Raw genomic sequence first — 22,515 nt, 5'->3', positions numbered from 1 at the left:
GAGATATCTCGTTTGTACAAATAAAGCTTGCCTGAAGATCAGAGGGTTGAGCTAGCTAACCATAGAGGTCTGGAGGTCTGTGCAGACAGACAGGAAGTGAGATGTCAGAGAGAGGAAATGAAAGCGTGGGAAGACATGGGGAGCTCAGTGTCTTTTCAGATGGGAAGTTGAGTAGGTAAGGCATGGCTGTGGTTTGCTCCTTCATCTCTCTGATCTCTCAGCATTTACCCCCCTACATCTGACTCTGGGCTTTTTATTAGGTCTTGTGTTACAGTTGGCCGCATCGTTTGTTCTGGGATGAGCGTCTCTCTAGGCTTTGCCCCATGGCAGGCTAGGTGGGGCCATCTTCTTAACCTTGCGCTCATGCAGAGTTAAATGCTCCAAGACAGCAGTGGCCACTGAGTCCATCTGAGCTCCAGCTGTGACCTGCCTCCCCACAGTCAGGCAGGGTCTCTGATGTGGTTCTCAAGCTCCGTGTAGATCAGCCAATTAATGGACACTGTGTGTTGTCCAAGTGGCCATGTCAGATCACAGCTTTCAGCTCTGTGCCGCCCTTTGGTGCTTAGTCTGTGTCCAGGTTTTCCGTGGTATAGGGTGGATCTGACATTCTCCCAGTGTGCGGCTTGCTGTGAATTCATGCATATACACATAGATCTTAGACTTTGTTTTTAGTCGATAGACATACCCAATAAGGTTAAATAAAGATACCACATAGGTAAGTTATCAAGTGAAAAGATAGTTTCTATAAGGCACACAGGAAGTGCCCTGCTGGAGTTAAGCATTTCTGCTTTCTCCAAAGCATACACGACGATACAGCACGTCTCCTAGCTACCTCACTGGCAACAGCTGCCGGGTGTTAATGCGTGAGGTAAGAAGCTGGGGTCTCAGTTGGGTTTCAGAAGTCAGGGGCTTCTTCCATACCAATGCCATGACCTCTCGCATGACTGTACGGTGTGCTCATAACATAGCATGCCATGAGCATTATTTTCTCTTCGTGCTGGTTGATTCTACAGCACACATGGACCTTGCATCTTCTCTGACGTGGGTGACAATGTTTGCTGTGCCCAAGAGGTCAGCCTTACTCATCTCGCATGTGAACAGTATCTGGCCCAGCTCTTCCTGGAATGTTGTGTTGTTTACTCTTTTTGATACAAGCCAGAGTCATCTGGAACCTCCATGAACAAAATGCCCCCATAAGTCTGGCGTGAAGGCAAGCGGTTTTCTTGACTGATGAATTATGTGGAAGGGCCCAGCATGGTGGGTGCTGTGCCTTCCTTGGGCAGATGGTCCTGGGAAGTATAAGAAACAGATAAGTGTAAGAGCAAGTCTTGGAGGACAAGCCAGAAAGCAGTGACTTCCGGTGCCCTCTCTTTCAGTTCCTGCCTCCAGGTTCCTCCTTGAGTTCTGCTGTGAGGTGAAATAAACCCTAACCCTCCTGGGGTTTCTTTGGGTCATGATACTTTGTCACAGCAATACTTAAAAAACAAAACAAAACAAAAACTATGTTCCTGTTTACCCTTTACAATCTTATATCTTGTATTAAAAACAAAACAAAGAGAAACATGCTCACATGTTGTGGAGCTCAGTCACGTTAGGGTTTGAAAAGCACCCTTCATCGCCCAGGGCGGCATGCCCATTCCAGCTTCTCATTCAACGCTTCTAAAGAAACTTCCAGTTTCCTGCTCACACTGGCTCTATGTCCTTTATCAAGAGTCACTGATTTTTCAACTTTTGCTGGTTTTGTGTTGACATTCCCTCTCTATAAAAATATTGTTTGTTTTCTGAAGCAGTTACAGAGGGCTGCATAATTGATGCTCCTTCACACATCAATAATTCAGTTGTGTATTTCCTAACATGGAGAGAATTATTCACGGTTTTGGTTTCATCTCTTTTAGTCCTGAGCACTGTCTTTCTATCATGCAATATATACATTTCAATATGATTTAGAGTTTATGTTAAAATGCATGTAGCATAAAATGTTGTTAGTGTACTAGAGTGTAGCTTGTTAATGTTATATGAATATATACTATATAGAGCATAATGCTTCTTAAAGGCATAGTGTATTAAAATGTGCACCTTGAAAATAAAAATAATATATATTGTGTTTAAATAAATAATACACATTTTAAATGTATAAAATGTAATACCATTATCAGTACATAATAACATATATTTTCACTAGACCTGTAAGTTTATGATTTTATATTATTATAAATTATCAGTAGTAGCATAATTAGGAATCGTGATAAATAAAAATACAATAAAAATGTAATAATATCTTAATGTAGACTAATATGCTATAATTTAAAGTATGTATTTATGTTTAATAACATTTATATCCTCCTCCTTATAGATTGTGTCTCTTCTTGAATTTATCTGTTTTTTTCTCATGCATGTGATTAGGTGTATATATCCTTGGCTGGAATAGGCCTGCATTGTGTCTTTGTCTTATCTTTGAAGATAGTTTTCATTTTGATTTCTTGGTGGATATGGTGTGCTGTCTTAATATGTCCTCTCCATAGTGTCTTTATTCTTTTATTTTTTCTAAAACTTAAGTTGGTTAGGAAATGTCTGAAGTCATATAGATGCCTTGCATCTCAAGTAACTTAGATGTCCTAGAGTCACTGTTACTCTCTTGTTTATGTTCATTTTAGTGGTGCTGAGGATTGAACCCAGGGCCTTGGGCTTGCTGGACCAGTGTTTACTATTGAGTTACCCTCCTAGCTTGATTGCTATTTCTGGCTTCTTACTCTACTCAACCTTTACTCTTCTAGAAGCCAATGGTTATTTTCCAGCTTGGCTGTTCTATCCACACACAACGATGGCTTTTTATAAACTAGCAGAGTCTTCCCATGTTCATTCTTTCATTTGCTGCTTGTGTTTATGCACTTGTAACCTTCATCACCCGCGTGTCATCCGTGTGGACTGTGGGTTTCTGTGTCTTCAATGGTTTATAAGATATTATGCTCCTTATTTAAATCAAGTTTTCTCAGGCTAGTTCAGCAGGAGCCCCCTTTTTTTGGATTCTTTTCCCTTTTGACTCTGACATGAGACCACGATCCTTGCTGCTCTTGAGTTTCCCCAAGCCTCAGCCCTAGAATCGCCTAGAATCAGATCCTTTTCCAGGGATCCAGTGTTTGTCTGAGGTGGGGCAGTGCATTATGGGGCACTGACAGAGCTTTGAAACCACACAGACACACATCTGTGCACACACACACACACACACACATGCTCTTCAGCAATCAGGAGTCCCCCCCTCATTGTTAAAAATACGGATTTCTCTGCTTTGTTTTCCCTCTACTCTGTAAATTCTCTGGCCCATCACTACCTCTCTTTCCAATGATGAGTACAAGGCCTGGCACTCATGTTTAATGATAAGGTTCATTGAGACTCACACCCAGGGCATTGCATTGTCTAGCCACACACTCTACCTTTGAGCTATGCCCTCAGCCCTCCAAGTGTGTTTTAATGAGTCAATAACTGAATAGAACTTTATGCTGAGAACTGATCCTCTGTGGAAGATAACCTAGAAGTAAGGATAAGTATGAAAATTCTGTAGCTTTGTTTCTCCGTTTCTCCTCTGTCTAAATGTACCGTGGAGCCTATGTAATAATAATCAGAGGTGATTGGAGGTTGCCATCTGTAAATACTATGCTTTCTGCTGTGCTGTTCACATGTCAAGAGTCAGATGCATTTCCACAAGATACTGTGACAATCATTTTTCCAAGTTTTACATTTTTTTTTTTCATTGTGTTACACTTTCTAGGTGGCTGGCATCGTGGGCAGAGCTGATGTGTTAGCGTGTCTCCTTTTCCTGCTGGCCTTTCTTTCCTACCATAGGTGAGTGGGGCTAAGCAAACCTTTCTGTGATTTTCTTCACATACGGCCACATATACACTAAACCCCTGTTTGACCAGAGAGAAACCCTCTTTTTACCCAGTGCTGGCCTGTTACTTTCTAACGCCATTATGAAGTATTCACTATTGTGTGTGTGTGTGTGTGTGTGTGTGTGTGTGTGTGCATGTAGTGCTTATACATGCATGTGCATGTTCATATGGAGACAGGAGGTCGATACTGATTGTTTTCCTCCACCTTATCTTTTGAGGCAGGGTCTCTCACAGAGCCTGATGGAAATCTGCCTATCTCCACTCCCCTAGGCCTATGATTGCAGACATGGTGGCTATACCTTTCCCCCCCCCCATTTGATGTATGCTAGGGGTCAAACTCGTGTCTCATGCTTGTGCAGCAGAGGCACCGTCCATCACTCACATCAGCTTTAAAAGACTACTGCCCCCATGCTGGGAATCCAAACTCTTGACTCTTTTGCTTGTTGATCCTGGCTGAGAATAGAACTTTAGCTGTGAACAAAAATAGATGCGCTCTGTTCTGTTTGCCTTTGGCTTGTTTAATTTATCTTCATTTTGTTCCTGTTTTACCCCTTTCTATTATTCTCACAACAGCCACTCACAGTTACATAATGAGGTTGACTGGAAAGCATCGTCTCTTAACTGTGGTTTTGCACTTGGGAATCTTTTTGGCAAAACACAAGAAACCTCTTTCTATTACATTGTGCCTTTATCTCCAAAGTGAAGGCGTTTTCAACTGACTTGTGACATATCCGCATGAAGAGAATAACGAGTTAGGAAAATGTGAGTTTGGACAGAGCACTCAGGGTGTCTCCCTAAAGATGTCAGATCAGCTATACCAACTGACTTCATAGGGAGATGCTGACTAGGAATAGGTAAACTTGGCCTTTGGATTGGTTTGATGACCTGTAACTTACAAAAACCCAGTGACTCACTTTTAAGAGTATTGTCCTAAACCTGTGGCATTGAATTAGCAACAATTTCCCTTCTTCCTCTAGGATAGTAGTTGCTTTTGCATACCTGCGTCCCAAATATCTGAGAGAACAGCCGAAAGGAAGAATAATCTATTTTGGCTCAAAGTTTTAGTCATGGGTGACTGGCGCGTGTCAATGAATCCTTAACCTCATGGCGGACGGATATGGGGGAAGCAATAACAAGTCCAGAGCATGAGATTGCCTCCTCCAAGGAAACGCTGTCAGTGCCCACTTCCAAGCAAGCCCGACCTTCCTCAGCAATTCCATGGTCCAGTACTCTATTCAGACTTTGAATCCATTAATGTCCTAAAGCACTCATTAGGCCAGAGGCCGTGTGACGTCACCCTCTCAGGTGTCACACTGGAGAAGTGGCGCCTGTCTAGTAGACAGAGTAAAAGTGGCCCTGGACAGATGTCCTGCAGTACGTAGGACAGACCTCACGACAAAGAACTAGCTGGCAGGGGAACCCCAGTGTGGCAGAGGATGCAGGTCCAGTCCAGTGGGGGCCCTCGGTCTGGAGTGAGATGCGTGAAGCCTCAGGAGGAAGAACGTGGAGCCAGACCAGTGTAGCGTTCATCTCCGGCCCAAGCTTTGACACTGCCTACTCCATTCCTACTCGTGAAGACACTGTTAGGAAATCTTAAAACTTAAGGTCAGATTTAATGTTTTCCCTTTGCTCTGGTATTGGGCCGGAATCAATCTATTGATTTAAAGTTTTCTGTTTGGTGGCGACGAGCTTTGCAGTGTGACCCTGTCTGTGTGGGTGTGAGCCAGATCATCGCAGGTGATTGATTGCATACACCCTGCTCACTTTTAGAAATTTAAGTTCTGGATCAGCTCCACGGAGAATGCAAGTTTGCCATCGATTTTGCATGTAATTTTATCTAATTATTCCAAGGTGCAACACATAGGAGCTGTCACAATATGGACAGGGTATTGGCCCTCACTTCAAAGGAGAGGGGTAGTAACTGTCCTCCATGAGGAAATAGTGGTGCTTCCTAGGGCTGGTGTTATTTATAATTTGGAAAATAACACTGAGAAAATGGTGAAAATTCCTGTAGGGAATAAAGATGACAGGACTTGGGAGTAGTCAAAAGAAAACTGTTTAAAGCCTGTTTTCCCATCATAGAGAGAAATGCCACTTCTCTCTCTCTCCTGTTGTGCGCATATACTTGTGCAAAAACACTTTGATCTAATCATGGGGATGGACACTTGACATCTGTAACTTATGCATCCCTCACTACCATGCTAATTGTGCCCTTTCTGCCGTATGATATCCTGTTTGCTTACTGTACATCTGTGGTTTGTCCCAGGGAATTTGGTTTCTCAATCCATGCATATTTGTTAGCAAAGTGTGTTATTTGCTTGAAACATGTTCGCTTAAGCATCTTCCTATCTACTAAATCTATCCTTATGTTAGTGTTTTAAATGACTTTTTTAGTGTTCATTCATTACAAACCATACTGCATCATAATTTGCGTACCGTAATTCAGTTCTAAGTTGATATTTTTTGGACTCTTTTCCATTTAAACAACATTTTTAAAGATTCTTTTTAAAGTGTGTGTGTGTGTGTGTGTGTGTGTGTGTGTGTGTGTGTGTTCTCAAGGAGGCCCAAAGAAGGCATAGGATCTCCTGGACCTGACAGGGGGTTCTGAGCTACCTGATATGATCTAGACTCCCTTCCTCTGGCAGAGCTGCAAGATCTCTCAGTCACTGAGCCATCTCTTCAACCCCGCCATCTCAACAGCTTTAAACAGTTGCATGGTGGATGCTCTTGGAGAAATCTTTGCTCACTGACTTGGTCTACATGAGATACATCCCTGAAAGGCGCTGTTTCATAGCAGCCCATGTGTTGATAAGGAAATGCCCAACTTGCTTTGCAGGAGTCTGGACCAGGGCTGCGCAGGGCACTGTTTCCCCCCGACGGCTTCTCCCTTCTTCCTGCTGCTCAGTCTGTTCCTGGGGACCTGTGCCATGCTGGTGAAGGAGACAGGTGTCACCGTGTTTGGAGTGTGCTTGGTTTATGACCTCTTCTCCCCCTCCCACAAGCAGGACAAGTTGTAAGTCACTTCCAACATGTGTTGTTGCATTAGTTTCTTTCCTTGTTATGATAAACTTGACAGAGTTTTTTTTGTTGTTGTTGGTTTTTTTTTTTTTTTTTTTTGGCTCATGATTTCTAAAACGGTCACGTTTGAAATTGAAGGAAGCTGTATTGACTGCCAGTCTGCACTCCTAGTTTATTTGGGTTGTTGTGTCCCGTTGATGGGATCTTAATTCACAAAGAAAATCATACCATGAATGATATACGTTATCAGCTTATTCTGAGTCCCCGAGTTCTGATGGCTGTTACCCCTGAGTGAGCTCCATGAACTTGAAGCCTGTCTGCTTGCTCTAGAGATGCTCTAAGAGCATCAGGAGGTTGGTTAGAGCCAGCTTTGGGTATTTGGGTACTCACCCACAGTCATGTGAATTTTCCAGTTAAAGAGGAAGCTCACAGAGCACGAGGTCTTCCTCCTAAACTGTAAAGGTGCCTCAGTTTCCGTGTGTGGATGGTGATGCTAAGAGTGTCTGAGGGATATCAGAAGTGCAAGCATGTAGAATTTTCTTTCCTAATCAAACTCAGTTTTACATTGTCATTGAGAAAACAAAGGACAAATGATGAGCTTGTGGGGACAAGAGAATATTTACACACAGCTGGTAGGATTACAAACTAACCCCGCCACTGTGGGGTCAAGCATGGCGGTCATGACGAACAAGCAAACAACAACGACAAAAAACCTGTCTAGCATATGAACAAGATGTAGCGTTGTCTGGTGTGTTTACCAGAAGTTAGTGCAGTGTTTATATACAGTGGAATTCAGCCATAGAGAAGAAAGAAGCGATAATCATTTGTAGGAAAATGGGTGTATCTGGAGATCATCACACATGGCTAAGTCAGAAAGACAACTACCATGTATTTTCCTCTCATTTGTGGGTTATAGTGTGTGTGTGTGTGTGTGTGTGTGTGTGTGTGTGTGTGTGTAAAATTCACTTGGGACTGTCTTGGGAATGAAGGGGAGTGAATCGAGAGGAAAGGGAAGGTCAGAAAGTATTGGAGGGGGTATAGTTAAAGAGCCTCATATATTTACATGCAAATATCCTCATAAAACCTAGCCTCATGCACAGAGAATATGTGCCAGTAATTATGCTTTTGAAAGTAGACGGTTATAGATAGCAGAAATGGGGGGCTTGAGAAAAAAGAAAAAGAAAAAACTGCATCCTTCTGGGAATCTCAGCTACGGAAGCAAGGGTGGCCGCTTCGTTGTCATTTTGCCTGACTTGTTTTGTCCTCAATTCTGTGAACGTTTAGGAGCAACGGGGTGATGTGTCAGGGCAACTCACAACAGCCCTCCTCTCAGCACGGCCACGCCCACCACCGCGAGAGCAGAAAGCAGCGCTTCTCACACAAAGACACTTGGGGAGGCTGCCCTCCACCAATGCCACCAGAGTCCAAGAGCAGCGGATTCCCTGTGTCCCCAGGGGCCGTGTGGCCCCTGATGAGGTAGGTACTGTCTGGGTCCTCTACCAGTCCTTTCTTGGTCGCTCCGGGCTGCCCCCCCCTTCCCCCGGGGCCGTGTGGCCCCTGATGAGGTAGGTACTGGCTGGGTCCTCTACCATGTTCCTTTCTTTGGTCGTGCATTTCCAGGAGCTGCAGCCCATGGTGTCTGCATAGCTAAAGTACCCAGTCAGCTCTTTGGGAAGTCCTTCCTTCCCCAAGGGTCTCTACTGTATAGGTTGGGAACTTTTCGTGGTGGGCTGGGACGTTAGTCTTAAGGGTGGACTATTGCGGTAAATAAGGATCAGGATAAACAAATAGGCCAAATAGATGTTTATTCAGGGAGAAATAACTTACACCCTAGACAGATGAACACCAGGAAATTCAACCCGATCCTCTCCTGTCCGAGTCACGCCAGAGAGAGCGCCTTCCTCGCCCCCTCCGACCTCCTTCCTCAGGTCACCTCCGCCCATCGCTCCACCCCCCAATGGGCGTGGTCAGTGCTACAGAAGGACTACCTCACTACAGTGGACACTTTCTCTGTGTTGCTGGCAGTTGACTCCAAGTTGTTGATGCAGTCTTTGATTAATAATTACTTAAATGTTTGTGAGATTAAGGACAATAAAATGGACCGTAAGAATGGATTGGGATCAACCATAAGGAAAAAAGTTTTCAGTAGAACTAGCAATGACGTAATGGGGGAGGGGAGATGCTAAATAGAAGAAGTTGAGGCTTTCTTTTGCATTTTTATTTTAAATTTCACATGTGGGGTGCAGGCCCATATGTGTGCTGATGAAATATTCAGAGGAGAGATGAAAGATACCAGAGCAGAAAGTATGAAATGCACAAGTGTGGCATGCTCACGTCCTCTGTCTACTAACTGACTCTCTGAAGGGGAGACAGGTTTATGCCTACTCATTTCCACGTAAATGTCCCCACCTCATATGATCCCAGGCTGTGGTGTGACATCACTGGCCATGGAGTAATTGGTGCCTGCCACTCTGCACCGATGGCACCACTCTGGATAGATGACACCAGCAAAATCTCAAGAGCCAAGTTTGCTATGTAGTCTAACTAGGAAAATGCCCAGAGTCGATACTCAAGACTTAATGTATTTTTGATGGGAGATGTCATTCTGTAAATAAGTTTCTCTTATTGGTTAATGAATAAAGCACTGTTGGCAAATAGGAAGGCAAGATAGGCGGGTCTAGGAGACAAGGAGGATTCTGGGAGATGTAGTGGAGGGGATTCAAGGTGTAGAGACTTGAGAGAGAAGAGGTCCTGACCCTCTCTCTGGTAAGACAAGACCACGTGGAAACACTTAGATTGATAGAAATGGGTTAATATTTAAGACAAAGCTAGCCAATAAGAAATGCTACTAACCGGCCAAGAGCTTTATATCTAGTACAATGTCTCTGTGTGTCATTTGGGGCTTACGTGGCAGTGTGGCCAGGCTGGCGGGAAAACTGCTCATAACATACTTTGTTTAAGCTTATCTAACTTGATCTTTAGTGATGGCTGGCTTTAATAACTGGCTTGCTAGACGCCTAAACAATTATTTGGCGCCTATTCCTGAACATCAGTGAAGCAGGTCCCACTGTGAAAGCTGAACCAAACGTCTTACCCGCCATCCACCTACTGTTTACAGGGGAGGGGAGACACTACTGTTACTTTGTCTACCACAGCGTCTGTGCCCATGCTCAAAGTGGGAGGCCGGGCTGGACCTGGGCTGGGTCACTTAGACCTTTGCTCTGGCACTTGTCAGGCTTTGAGTGCAGGATCCTGGTGAGCACTTAGTGCCACAGCGGAGGTCCCTCCCTGCTTGGACCAGCTTGGCTCGTCATCACTGCCCTGGGTCTGGAAGGATTCATGCAGTCATATGTAGGACCACACGTGAGAACTGGGTGAGGGTTAGGTAACACGCTTCTGTAGATTATGCTCTGGGTTTTTTTTTTTTTTTTTTTGTTTTGTTTTTTGTTTTTTTTCCATCCAGGACACTGTATTCTAGAAGTAGGCCACATTCTTACCTGGTCAGCATGATTGTATGGAAAGGTCATTTTCCCTCCTGGGGAAGGAAGGCTGTGATGTGTCAGATATTTGAGTGTAAATCTATTATTAAATTTGGTTTAGAAAGGTCTGCTTATACTTTTTGTCAGATGTGATTGGGTAAAGCCACTGCGTTTGGAGAAGTGATGGCATCCTGCCTCTTAAGATCTCTGGCTCTGCACACAGGACATTAAACCACAGCTCCTTCCCATGCTGTTCGTTACCCTAAAAGTAACTTGCCAGATTTGTCACCAGGACCCACAGCATCTGTAACTGAACGTCAAGACCAAGGAAACTGACGCCCGTGTTCTTCCACAAAGTGTCTGTTAGCTCTCGTCCTCCCTTGCTTTAACTGCCAGCCTGATCCGGCCTAGAGTCAACCCAAGACAGAAGGCTCATTTGAAGAACAGATCACTTTGGCCTGTGGGCATGTGCACAGGGAATTGTCGTAGCTATTAATTGATGTAGGAGTGTGAGTGGGACCATACCCTACCACCCGGTCGTGAGCTGGGTAAGAAAGGTGGCGTAAGCCTCTGAGGGAGCCGGTGTTCGGCAGAGTTCACACACGGCCTGCTCTAAGTTCTGGCCCTGACACGATGTGTAAGCCAAACCGAGAATTGCCATATCAAGTGCTGTTTTGAGAAGTTTCCTAATTCGGGGGGGGGGGGGGATACAAAACCCAGGAGCAAAGCCTACTGCCAGGCGTTGATTTGGCAGCTTGTCTCTGTATATGGCTCGTCTTATGGGTAAAAAGTACAGTGAGAGATGGAGAGCCAAGGGCCCACACCCTGGAGCCAGATCACAGTTGGCTAGTAGAAGCATTCACTGAACCACTGTACGTGAAATGCTTTGTATGTCACACACACATGTGCACAGAGGCGTGCCTCCCCTTTCATGTTAGGGAGCTCAGAGGGTGCTAAGAGAAGACTCGTCTTTGTCCTCTATCACGATCACCCTGCTCCTCTCTGGCACGCTCAGGCATTATTTTTAGTGCTGAGAACATGGAGTTAACAATGACAGTGGCCAATCAGTGAGCATAATTGAAATGACTTCTATCAACATATACATTTATTTCATTTAATTTGTATGAATGTGTGTGTGTGTGTGTGTGTGTGTGTGTGTGTGTGTGTGTGTTGTGGGAGGGGTATATACAACTTAGTGTAGAGATTAGAGGACAACTTGTGGGACCCCCAGTGTGGGTCTTGTGGATCGAACTCAGGTTGTCAGGTAACAAGTGTAATGACCTGTTTAGAACTCCTCATAGGCCCTGAATTCATTTACTATCAAATAGCTTTAAACCTGTTTATATCTAGGATGCTATCATTTGGGCTCAGTATTATTTAATACCCTTTTCTGATCTTAGTCCTATAGGCCCACAGTGTCTTTATGGCTTGTTGGGTGTTGTTCTTCTTAATATAATGCATTCTGCAGACATTTCTGGGCCCTTACTCTGGTGCATGGGCCTCAAGCAAGCTGATAAATTCTAGTTTGGAGGGAGGAAGTAGGTTATTATTGCAGGCATCTGTCCTTTTATGGAGAAGGACATGATTTGTTGGGAAGGTTGATTGAGTGGTTGTGAAGGAAATGCCGAAAAATTTATGCCTTTATTTACATTTTTGTTGTTCTTTGAGGTAGTTTTTCCTTATATAGTAAAGGCTGTCAGGATACTTACAGCATAGCCCAGGCTTTCAAAGTCAGGTTACTCTGACCTACACCTCCCTTCCAGACAAATAAGGTTTCTCCTTTCTTCTGAGGAACAATGCTTGTAAAATGTTCAACAGATCAAAGGGTTCCGTCTTCCTTGCTGGGGAATAATCTGCTGAAAAAATGCTTTGAGGTGAGAGTTCTTTGTGACTTAGTGCCTAAACTCAGTCACCAGTTTAAGTAAAGGACTCTTGGGCCTAGTATGCATGGTGGTGGTCTGTAATTTTCTTTAGTGCACTAAGACACTCCTGCCTTGGCCTCCTGAATGCTGCCATTACAAGCACACATCATGCGTGCCCACCCAGCAATAAATCTGGTACAAAATAATTTTCAAAAATAAATAAAAATCTCATTTAAAAAATAAATACCCTGATGGTATCGTGGTTACAAGGCTCATTTAACACGAGCTGTGTGTTTGCAGACAGTGTGAGTTTAGAGTTTTTAGTGACTCTAAGGTAATTTCTCTCAAATATGGAGTTTACCAGACGAAAAGTAATTGTCTTCTGGAGATGGAGAGGAAGGACACAAGGTGGCCTTCTCCTCTGAACTGTTTCCTATCTGTAAACTGCGAGTGGGTAGGAATGGCAAGCAGGCCCAGTGTGGGATGTAACAGTACCTGGACACGGTCCCCCAGAGATGGCTGACTTCCTGTTCCATCTTGGGCTGAGCTCCCTGCAGCACAGGGTGGCTTCAACAGAGCCTAGGCTTACTTTGTAAGACCCAGCACAGAAAGTTCCTCCCACACACACCACACATTCCTTTGCTCCTTTAACTTATGGGAGCAGTTGCCGCTTTTGGAGGGGCTGGCGGTCCCAGCTTCATTCTGCAATTGCCCGACTGGCTTCTGCTTTTCTGTGTCCCTTGTGCATTGCAGTCGTAGGCTGATCAGTTCCTTCCCTTCCCAGCATAGAGCCGTCAAGCTAGGTGACCGGTTCCAAGTGGAGACACAGGGACATATGTTGAAGGAGAGAGCCACCCCGGTGCAGGAATTTCTGGTTGGCACTCAAACCCGTCACCATCACAACAGGCTCTTGGACGAGGTCTCAAGTTGCCTGCTTCTCTAGGAGCCCAACAGACACCATCTGGAATATCCAGCGTCTGGCTTCTGTGTTTCAGAGTGTAGCAGCTGTGACTTCAAGGCCACCAACCAGCTAGCTCTTCTGCTGCCACTGAGCCTGGAGAGAGATCTCAGGGTGTTGCTGGCAATTTGCTGCTATTTGCTCTTTTAGTCAATGTCTTTGTCATCTAGCTGACTTTCTTCCCCCTTCTTTCTCTTTTGCAGTGTAGCCCATGGTGTGATTGTAATAAGCAGTTCGTTGTAATACTATGAACGCTCAGGAGATGTGCAAATGTTCTTCCATGAGATATTATTCTCTGCCAGGTCATGTTATTGTGGCTTCAGAGAGTTGCAGTGTGTTGTTTTCACAGTTGCCTGACATGTGTTTTGATCAGGTACCATATATTGCACGGTACCATTAATGTGGCCAAACCTTAAAACAATACATAGCCTGAAAGGGACAAAACTTCACGAAGTGTGTGGAAGGTTAGTGTGTCTCATGGAAGTAAAACAGAATTGTGGAAATGCAAATGATTTGGAAACTCTCTTATAATGGGGAGTAATCAGTGAGACAGTGGTTCCATCATGATCAATATTACGGGCATCGTGGTAGTTAACTTGTGTGCAGCTAGCATCCGCATAACGGGCGCTAAATACAGCTTGGAGTTGTAACCCTTACCAAAGCCTGTGGGGGAAGCAATGGACTCCTAAAGCAGGGTCCTGGGTGAGGCGTGTCTGGTCTGCCAGGTGCGTGAGTAGTTGCAGACCACTTCAACTCTAGTCCTGATTCTTGCCTTCTGGATTCAGGGAGAGAGGCAAACGCGTTAATATGAAATGAGCTTGGAGTAACCATTAATTGAGATTTCCACAGGGGTTAAAATCCCGTACACATTATTTTATGTCAAGACTGTGCGAAGAAAAGAGTGTTTGGAACCATTTTTGTTGTTGTTCCTAACCATCACTGTTTCTTTGCTATATTTATAAAAATTTATAAAGGGAAGTTGTCTAGCCTTGGTTTGACTTATTTATAGTGCTTGGAAACTTTCTTTTTTATGTGCTTACGATATGCTAGAAGGAAATAGAGTGTGAAAGACAAATATTCCCATAGTGATGGTGGTGGGAAGTTGTCCATGTTTAACAGAGTAGACGTCTGTGATTGTATTTCATTAACTGACATGAGCAGCCCTCCTTAGAGTTTCAAACATTCTTGTTATTCTTAGCTTCTGAGATTATTGACTTAAAATAATATGTAGCCAAAGCTGGCCTTGAACTCCCAACCCCCTTGCCTCAGCCTCCTGAGTCCTGGGGTCACTGGCATTTATGGTGCCCCTTTTAGTTAAAAATGTTGATACATTTAGAGTTATGGCTGAATAAAATGTCACTTTAACAAACCAATCAGGGTGGAAATCCAGTAACAAAGACTTTGATACGCGAGTTTTTTTAAAGTAGAAGACATAATAACCTTAGGGAAATGCGCTTCGTGGCATGGATTTATGAATTTTTCATGCTTTTCATATCACTCAAACCACAGTCTGTATTCTCTCTATAAGCTGAGGATGCATATTGATTTCAAAATCACCCCAAGCTACTGATTCCACAGGAGGCCCAAGCATTACAGATTTACCATTAATGATTTAGCCTGCACAACTATTGCTAAAGTGTTTAAAAGAATGTAAGTATTGATTTTTTAGGGATAAAGGCAATTAATATAGCATAATTGAAAAAAATTAAAACAATCAGCCAGAACTCTGTGGAAGAGAGAACTAATGCTTGTGTTTCATGTTAGAGTTAGGCATGTCCTAGATATATTGCAGTAATTAATTGGTATCTTGGTTCTTGAGTGGTGTGGAGTGTGTTGTCAGCAACAGTTAAATCTTACAATAGATTTTTTTTTCCCATTCCTTGTATTTGGTACCAAGTGAGTTCTCCTTGTGGTGGAATGTAGCTTTGGAAAGGAACGACAATATGGGATGATGAAAAACTTTGATTGGAAAAATGATCTTACTTACACAGAGCCAGGAGAGACTGGGGTTTTCCCCCAGCAGCTTCCTCCTCCATTTCTCTGCAGCTGTAAAGGACGGGTGAACCAAGGAGGCCCTTGTATCCAGGCATTCAGTTGTGGTTGTAGTGAGTGGCTTGGGACAGAAGGCCCTGAGTGCGGACACTCATTATCATATTGCCCGGATTGTTTATGAAAGTCAGGGACAATGTGGACCATGATGAGTGTTTGGGTTTCGTTCTGTTTTGCCTTTTGTTTTCGGAAGAGCAAGTTGTCTCCAGATCTTCCTGGAGCTGCAGATAAAAGAAAGGAGAGGTTGTGTGTTCTTCCCCCTGGCTTCCAATGTGGGTGCAGCGTGTCTCTTGGTCAGCTGCTGACCTCTCTGGGTCTTGGTCAGATCTCCTTCCTTCCCTCTCTCTCTCCCTCTCTTCCTTGCTGCCCTTCCTCCTCTCTCCTTCCCTCTCTCCCTTGTTATTTCCCTTTCTCGTCTTCATTTCGCCCTCCCCTCTCTTCCCTTCCCTTTCTTCCCTCCCATTCATTCATTCATTCATTCATTCATTCATTCATTCATTCATTCTTGAGACAGAATCACCACTATGTAGACCAGGTTGGCTTCAAACTCAGATGGTTTTGTTTGTTTTGTTTTGTTTTGTTTTTGCCTGAGATGCCTGAGTGGTGTCATGGCAAGTATGAGACACCACACCTGGTTTCACACTTGTGTTTTATTTACCTAGTTATTCATGCATGTCTGTGTGGGTGGGTGAAGGACAGTGTGGGAGTCAGCTCTCTCTCCTGTCCTTGTTCTGTGTTCTACCTTGATTTTTCTTAACATTGAGAGGATTCAGGGTGGATGGACTGGGCTGGGCTGGGCTGGGCTGGGCTGTGTGGTTTGGCATTTCCTCTTGGATCTGCTTTCATGGATTTTTCCGGAGGCCTCAGGGTCAGTTTTCCTCTGCTTTTTAATTACCACCCTTTGCCCCTTGTGATACTGGAAACTCAAGCTGGAGGCCGATCCGGAAGTGAGTTCCACAGTGGCTCTTGGGAGCGCCGTAGCAGATGTGAGGAAGTCTTTCTACTACATTCAATGTGTCATTTCCCACTCATTTCCTTTTCTATTCTAGACTTGTATACTGCCTGGGTCTTTGAAACTCAGGTCAGATGTATTGATGGAAAATGTCAACATTAAAAAGATTAACTTCTAAAGATTAAATACACTGCCTCTAACCATCGTAGTTGTCCTTACAGTGTCGGTCAGATCTCTGATTCATGGGAATAATGCACACTTATTATACACTCACAGCAAGCCCAGGTCTGACGGATCATTTACAGGAAGGATTCGCGTGGATTTTTATATCGAGCCTGGTTTCTGGACACAAGGACTGTTGGGTCAGTGTGCATGCTTATTTGCTTTTGCCTTTCGGGAACTACCTGGCATCTCATTTGATTCTTTATTTGAATATATAGTTTTTTCTTTTCACTTTTAGTACATTTATTTGTCTTTTATTTTGTGTGTATGTGTGTGCGGGCGCACACCACAGCACCCACCGTCGTGAGGTCAGACTGCAGCTTGTGGCACCTCGTGTGGAGATCGAACTCACATTATCAAGCTTGGTAGCAAAGCTCCGTAACTCACTGAAGAATAGCCAGCTGTACTCCCTTCAAAGATGACATTATTTAAATTATTTAAGTATTACATTCTACACTCATTCTGCCTTTATATATCCCCTCTCCATTCCATTTTATATGCAAGCTGAGCCGTGACTACTATGTCCTGATTTATTCTCAATAAAGAAAGTAGTTGGCCCAGTCTGGACTAGGAAATCATGTAAATAGAGGGTGGGAAATAATACAAGGGTAGAATCAGAGAGTACACCAAAGAGGCCACCTTGGGAACTTGAGAAGCCTGGCTCTAGCTGAGTCTGTTATGATGAGACAGTGAGCTGGTAGATGGCATGGTCCCCCCAGACTGAAAGTACTGCATGGGCAGTTCAGGACAGAGGCAGTAGAGGTTTGCTGGAGGAAGCTGGAGTAACACTCAGGCACCTTGACCCTGCTTAGACAGAGCTGTGTGGCTGTTGTGTGGGCTTGTCTGGTTTTGATTTATCTCCAGCAGAGCCTGAGCACAAGACTTTTCATTTGCAGAATGTCTTAGCAATATTTCTATACTTTTTGAAACCATGACTGAATTTTATGTAGCTGTGGAAGCTTAACATTTTCTTTTAAGGTTGTACCAATTATATATGTGTGCTATATTCACATAAAAGTATCATTTATTTGTCGAGATAGGGCCTTTCCATGGAGCTAAGGCTAGCCTTTAAACTCACTAGGTAGCTTAGGGTTAGAGTTAGGGTTCTCCTGTCCTGGTCTGTAAATATGGGTTCACTTGTTCTTAGAGTTTTGTATTTTTGCAGAATTTTTGTATATTTTAGAGAAGTTGACAGGACTCATGGGAGAGCAAATTTTTCCTGGCCCTCAGTAAGAGACAACAGTAGTTAGTTTTTTAAAAATCACCCTGTCACAACCTAGAATCACCTTAGAGAGATAATTGCCTAGATCAAATTGGCCTCCGGGCATGTCTCCTAAGGGGTCAGCTTGGCTTGATTGTTAATTGAAGTCATTAGACCCAGACACCGTGGGTGGCTCCTAGGCAGGGAGTCCTAAACTGTATCAGACAGGAGAAAGCTAGATGCAACAGTTAGTAGGCAGTATGGGTACATTCACCTCCCAAGGCTTTTGAATGTGGCTGTGGCTGCTTGATTTCCTTTCATGATGTACTGTGATTGTAGGTCTTTTAGTCCCTTCCTCTCTCTATTTGTCAGACTGTCAGCGATAGCATCGGACTACCATTTCTGTCACCTGTGCATTGAATTAAACCCTCTCAAGTCATGGCTGTCCTCCAAAGAGCATGGTCACCAGAACCCAACAGGCTGCTAACCCCTTCCTGTTATTTGTTCAGTATATTTAACTTATAATTTTGATTCCTGGTTTCTACTTAAAACCCTTATTTCTTCTTTATGATCGTTGTGCCTGGGCAGCTGTTGTAGTTCATTCTGGAACAGACAATTACTTTCCTAAGTGGCAGAGAAGTGAGCGTTTGTCTTTTTTCTGGCTTGATTGATCAGGAAGGAGCTCTGTGATCCAACATTGACTGGGTTCTCCACAGTGGCAGGGGAAGTGCTCCAGTGTCCGGGGACAGCTGCTACCTGCTGGTAGCTTTCTGTGGCCAAGACAAATATAACTGAGTCTTTGTGTCAGATTCTGACTTTGAGAACCCAAGGTTGGAGCGGTTTAATGACCACGTAAGGAAAACAGTATGCTGTCCTGAAGGGCCCCACAGAGGCAATCCTATTCAAGGGTCTCTCTGGAATTTTCTGCCTGGCTCACATGTAGTGGAGGAGTGCCTCAGCATGCTCATGGAGCCCAGAGTCACACGGAAGGAATTTAAAGGAGAGTTCGCAGTTAGCAGCAGAAGTTACGTTGCATTAGCTGATTTCTAGAGTTCTTCAAGAGAATGGCTAGTGGTGGTTACTATAGATGGCATGTCTGCTCCTTGTATGAAGATACCCAGTCCCTTCCACGGCTAGAGCCAGCAGAGGGTGGATTGCATTGTTTAATACCCCGGGCTCTACTTTTCAATGTCTTGAGGGTTTGGATTTGTTATCCATCATTTCCCTGCCATTTTAGATAAGAAGGAACCAGTGTGGAATGTCTTTTCCATGGCTTGACGCCCCCTCTGCACCCTGCTCCAACTGTCACCAAACCCTTGGCACATATGTCATCCAATGAAAGGCAGTCTCTCTTCATGGGGTTGTGTCATTTACAAAAGCTCTGCCTAGTTATTCTTACTTTGATAGATCAGCCATCTGATGATCCAAGGTGTCTGCGTCTGCTGCTACCAAATCTCAGACTTAATCTCTCGCATGACTCCTGGATTCACAACTGTTATATGCGAACCAAGAAGACCCCTGGGCCCAGAGACTGTGTAACTTGCACAACAGTGAACAGCCAGAAGTGGACAGTCTACCTGTCCAGGCTTCTTCACACGGCCAAAGTCGTAGTATTTCTACGCAAACATTTATGGACCTGGGGGACATCTCCCTTTGAATCTTAATGACCTAGGAGAGATCTAATTTTCGGCACAAAGCGGACTCAGGCTTACCTTCGTGTCTCCTACTTCCAGTCACCTAAGTGCCTGCTCTACGGTGGCCGTAAAGCATTGTTCTCCATGTTCTCTAGTGTCAAAACCACTGGAGTCAGCAGTGATTCTCAGCAGGGCTCACCCTGCACCAGCAGAGTTCGCCTGACACATGCAGTCGGCTTTCTCACATCTGTCAATGCGTTTCCTCTTCCCTCATTGGCATTCATTCGACACCAGCTGGACGATGATGAGCTCATAGTTTCTTTTTTTTTTTTTTTATTGGATATGATATTGAACTCCAAAATAGAGTCCCTTCTAAATTATATCAAGTACGTGTGTGTGTGTGTGCACGTGTGTGCGCGCGTGCACACGTGCACGCACACATACATTTTAAGAACTTTCCACAGGAGAATGCATGGGATCCTCACATGACTCTCGTGCTGCCTTGATTTGAACATTGCAGACTCCATCATGGAGGCCTAGGAAGGGGAGGTAGCAGTGTTCCCTGAAGACAGTCCTCTGGCAGAGACCCTGAGCCCCTCCCTGCTCTCTGCCCTATAAACAGGACGCTACTTCTTCTGGGAACTGTCACAGGTTCCCAAAAGCACGCCTTGTCAGTATAAGGATGGATCTTCTGAGTGGGTGTCCTAGGCTGCGCCTCTGCTTATCTGACCCAGGCACCTTCACTCTGGGGCTGAATGGAAACATGGTTGGAATATGACTCAGTGCCTGAAATCCTCAGATATTTTTAGCCTGGAAGAAGTTGGTACTTAATAATGGAAGTCAAACGCCGTCGGAAAGCAAACTCAAAACAGAAACAAAGAACAGCAATAACAAGGGTGATCTCATTCAGAAGATCCACAGATTATGTTTACAGGGAGCCTGCACGGCCCCAGAGTCCCTCGGGCTCCCCTTCATCACCGAGAACTGGTTTCCCATCATGACTTCTGTTCTGCAAAGCAAAACAAGAAAACAAAACTCCACATTACCAAAGTCAAAGAGGAATGTAAAAACCTCGGCCTGTGGCTGTGCCTTGTCAGAGGTCTTGGAAGTGTGGTATATCCGTGTGTGTGTGAGTGTGTACATTATTATTGTGTTTTGTGTGTGTGCAGGCAGGCACTAGCACATGGCAGAGGCCAGAGGTCAACCTTGGTGTCATTCTTTTAGAGAGTGACTGAGTCTCTCACTGGCCTGGAACTCATCAATTGGGCTAGGTTGTCTGGCTGCAGAGCCCCAGGGATCCTTCTGTCTCTGCCCTCTCAGTGCAGAGATTATAAGTCTGCCATCATGCCTGGCTTTTTAAACATAGGTTCTGGAGTTTGAACACGGGTCCTCATGTTTGCACCGCAGGTACTTTACCAACTGAACTGTCTCCCTGGCCAAAGGTGGTGTATTCCTAAAGTCCTTTCCTGCACGTTTTTACAGCTACATAGATGGTTCTGTTCGGCTTGTAGAACTGTCAGTGTGACCTGTGACCGCCGGCTTATTTGCACCTGTCTGCATGCTGTGGCAGCTCAGAGGGTATGACAACGAGTGTCAGAAATACGGGAGGAAAGATGGCCTGGGGTCAAAGGCAGAGGTCAGGGGTCATCCATATGGGAAAGAATCAGAGCACACAGCTTTGCTTCAGATTGGCCAAGTTGTGTGTTCCAAAGGTGGGGGGGGGGACGGACCCTGTCTCTGTGGACGTCACGTTTGTGTTTTCCTGCAGGTTAAGAGAAATATAGAAATCATAAACACAAAAGCACCATTGCGGTTGGGAAGGACTAGAGTTTGTGTGTCAGAGTGCACACGTATACAATTTGTACGTGTGTAGGTGCTAATCAGTGTACATGTGTGCGTGCGGAGGGCAGAGGTCAACCTCAGCTGTTCTTTCTCGGGTGCTGTCTATCTTGGTTTTCTTTTGGGGCAGTCTCTGTCTGGCCTGGGACTTGGCAAGAAGGCTCAGCTAGCTGGCAGTGATCTCCGCCTTCCCAAAGCACAGAATGTGGTTGGTTTTATAGAGATTGAACTCATGCCGGAACAGCAAGCCCTTTACTGACTGAGCCATCTCCCAACCCTCAGGCTCACAGTTTAATGGGTGACCTTTGCGAGCCTACCAAGAAAGCAGATGCTGCAGCATGGTTTTTGGGGCACTCTGTTCTGGAGCAGAATGAAAGGACATGGGATCATTGTGCCGTGGAAGACACAGAGGCTCACGCATTCAGAGCAGAAGCAAAGCCATTTCCCCCAGCAAGCGTTAGATGTAAGTCTTCAGAGGAAAATAAGTAAACAATTCCAGTGCATTAATGTGCTATGGAAATTGTGAAGGGGAAATCGCCTTGGGTCGTCAAAAAAATAAAGGAACATAGAACAGAGCAATTGAAACAGTGTTGAAACAGGTAACGGAGAGTGCGGCGTGCTGGGTGCAGAATTATCGATGGCACAGAAACTGAGAGGGACGAGGAGAGTCGGGAAGAGGCTCATGAGAAATCCAAGCTCACAGGGAGGTGTGAGGCCAACCAGATCGTAAGCGTTGTCTAGAGAGGTGGGGTATACTCAGGAGATGGAAACCATCAGAATGAGTTGGTTCTGGGAGAACACATGCTATGTGGTGAGGCAGGAATCTTGGCTGGGCACTGTAGCCACAGGAACAGCTGTGCTAGTAAGCTTTGTGGTGGGAATTTTGCAGCTCAATGCTTAAAGGCCCCTATTGGAGATGGACTCGGTGATTATCAGCATTGCATGGATGTGTGCATCAGGATAGGAAGCCGCGAGGGCCACAGTTAGGGTAGCACTGAACCTTGCTCAATAGAACCTTCGCCTGGTGTCTACGGGTGGTTTGGTTTCGGGCCCAGCTTTCGCCCTTGCAACCCCATGTCTTCATACTGTAAGAGTTTGCTCCAGCCCAGTGACTAGCCACTGAAATGTGCCTACGTTTCTGATGTCATGGTTTCCTTTTCTCATCCGCCTTGGTACCACCACCTTAGTCACCCTCAGTGATCCTCGTGTGGTCACTCATTGAAGCCTGCCCATCCCCATCTTAGCATTAGAAACGAAACCCAGAGAGGTGCCCAGAGAGCTTGCTAGGCAAGGTCTTTGCCACGGAGCCGCAGTCCAGCCCTGTGAGTGTTTTTGTCTAAGCACTGGTATAGTTCAGTCTCCTCTCCTCCTAAGGTGAACTGCATTGTTACTGGTCCTTGACTGCCATGTATTT

General features: G+C 44.8%; 1 protein-coding gene across 1 annotated transcript in view; it reads left to right on the top strand.

Moving 5' to 3' along the window:
- Positions 1-22,515, top strand: part of Tmtc1 (transmembrane O-mannosyltransferase targeting cadherins 1) — a 171,249-nt gene that overhangs the window by 20,749 nt on the left and 127,985 nt on the right. Inside the window, exons 3-5 of the mRNA XM_051173381.1 lie at positions 3,767-3,840; positions 6,724-6,900; positions 8,190-8,381. Of these exons, the coding sequence (XP_051029338.1) occupies positions 3,767-3,840; positions 6,724-6,900; positions 8,190-8,381 (443 nt within the window). The remainder of the gene's footprint in view (positions 1-3,766; positions 3,841-6,723; positions 6,901-8,189; positions 8,382-22,515) is intronic.

This window comes from Phodopus roborovskii, unplaced genomic scaffold, assembly GCF_943737965.1.
Source record: "Phodopus roborovskii unplaced genomic scaffold, PHOROB, whole genome shotgun sequence".
Taxonomy (NCBI): domain Eukaryota; kingdom Metazoa; phylum Chordata; class Mammalia; order Rodentia; family Cricetidae; genus Phodopus; species Phodopus roborovskii.
This window is presented reverse-complemented; position numbering and strand designations above follow the sequence as displayed.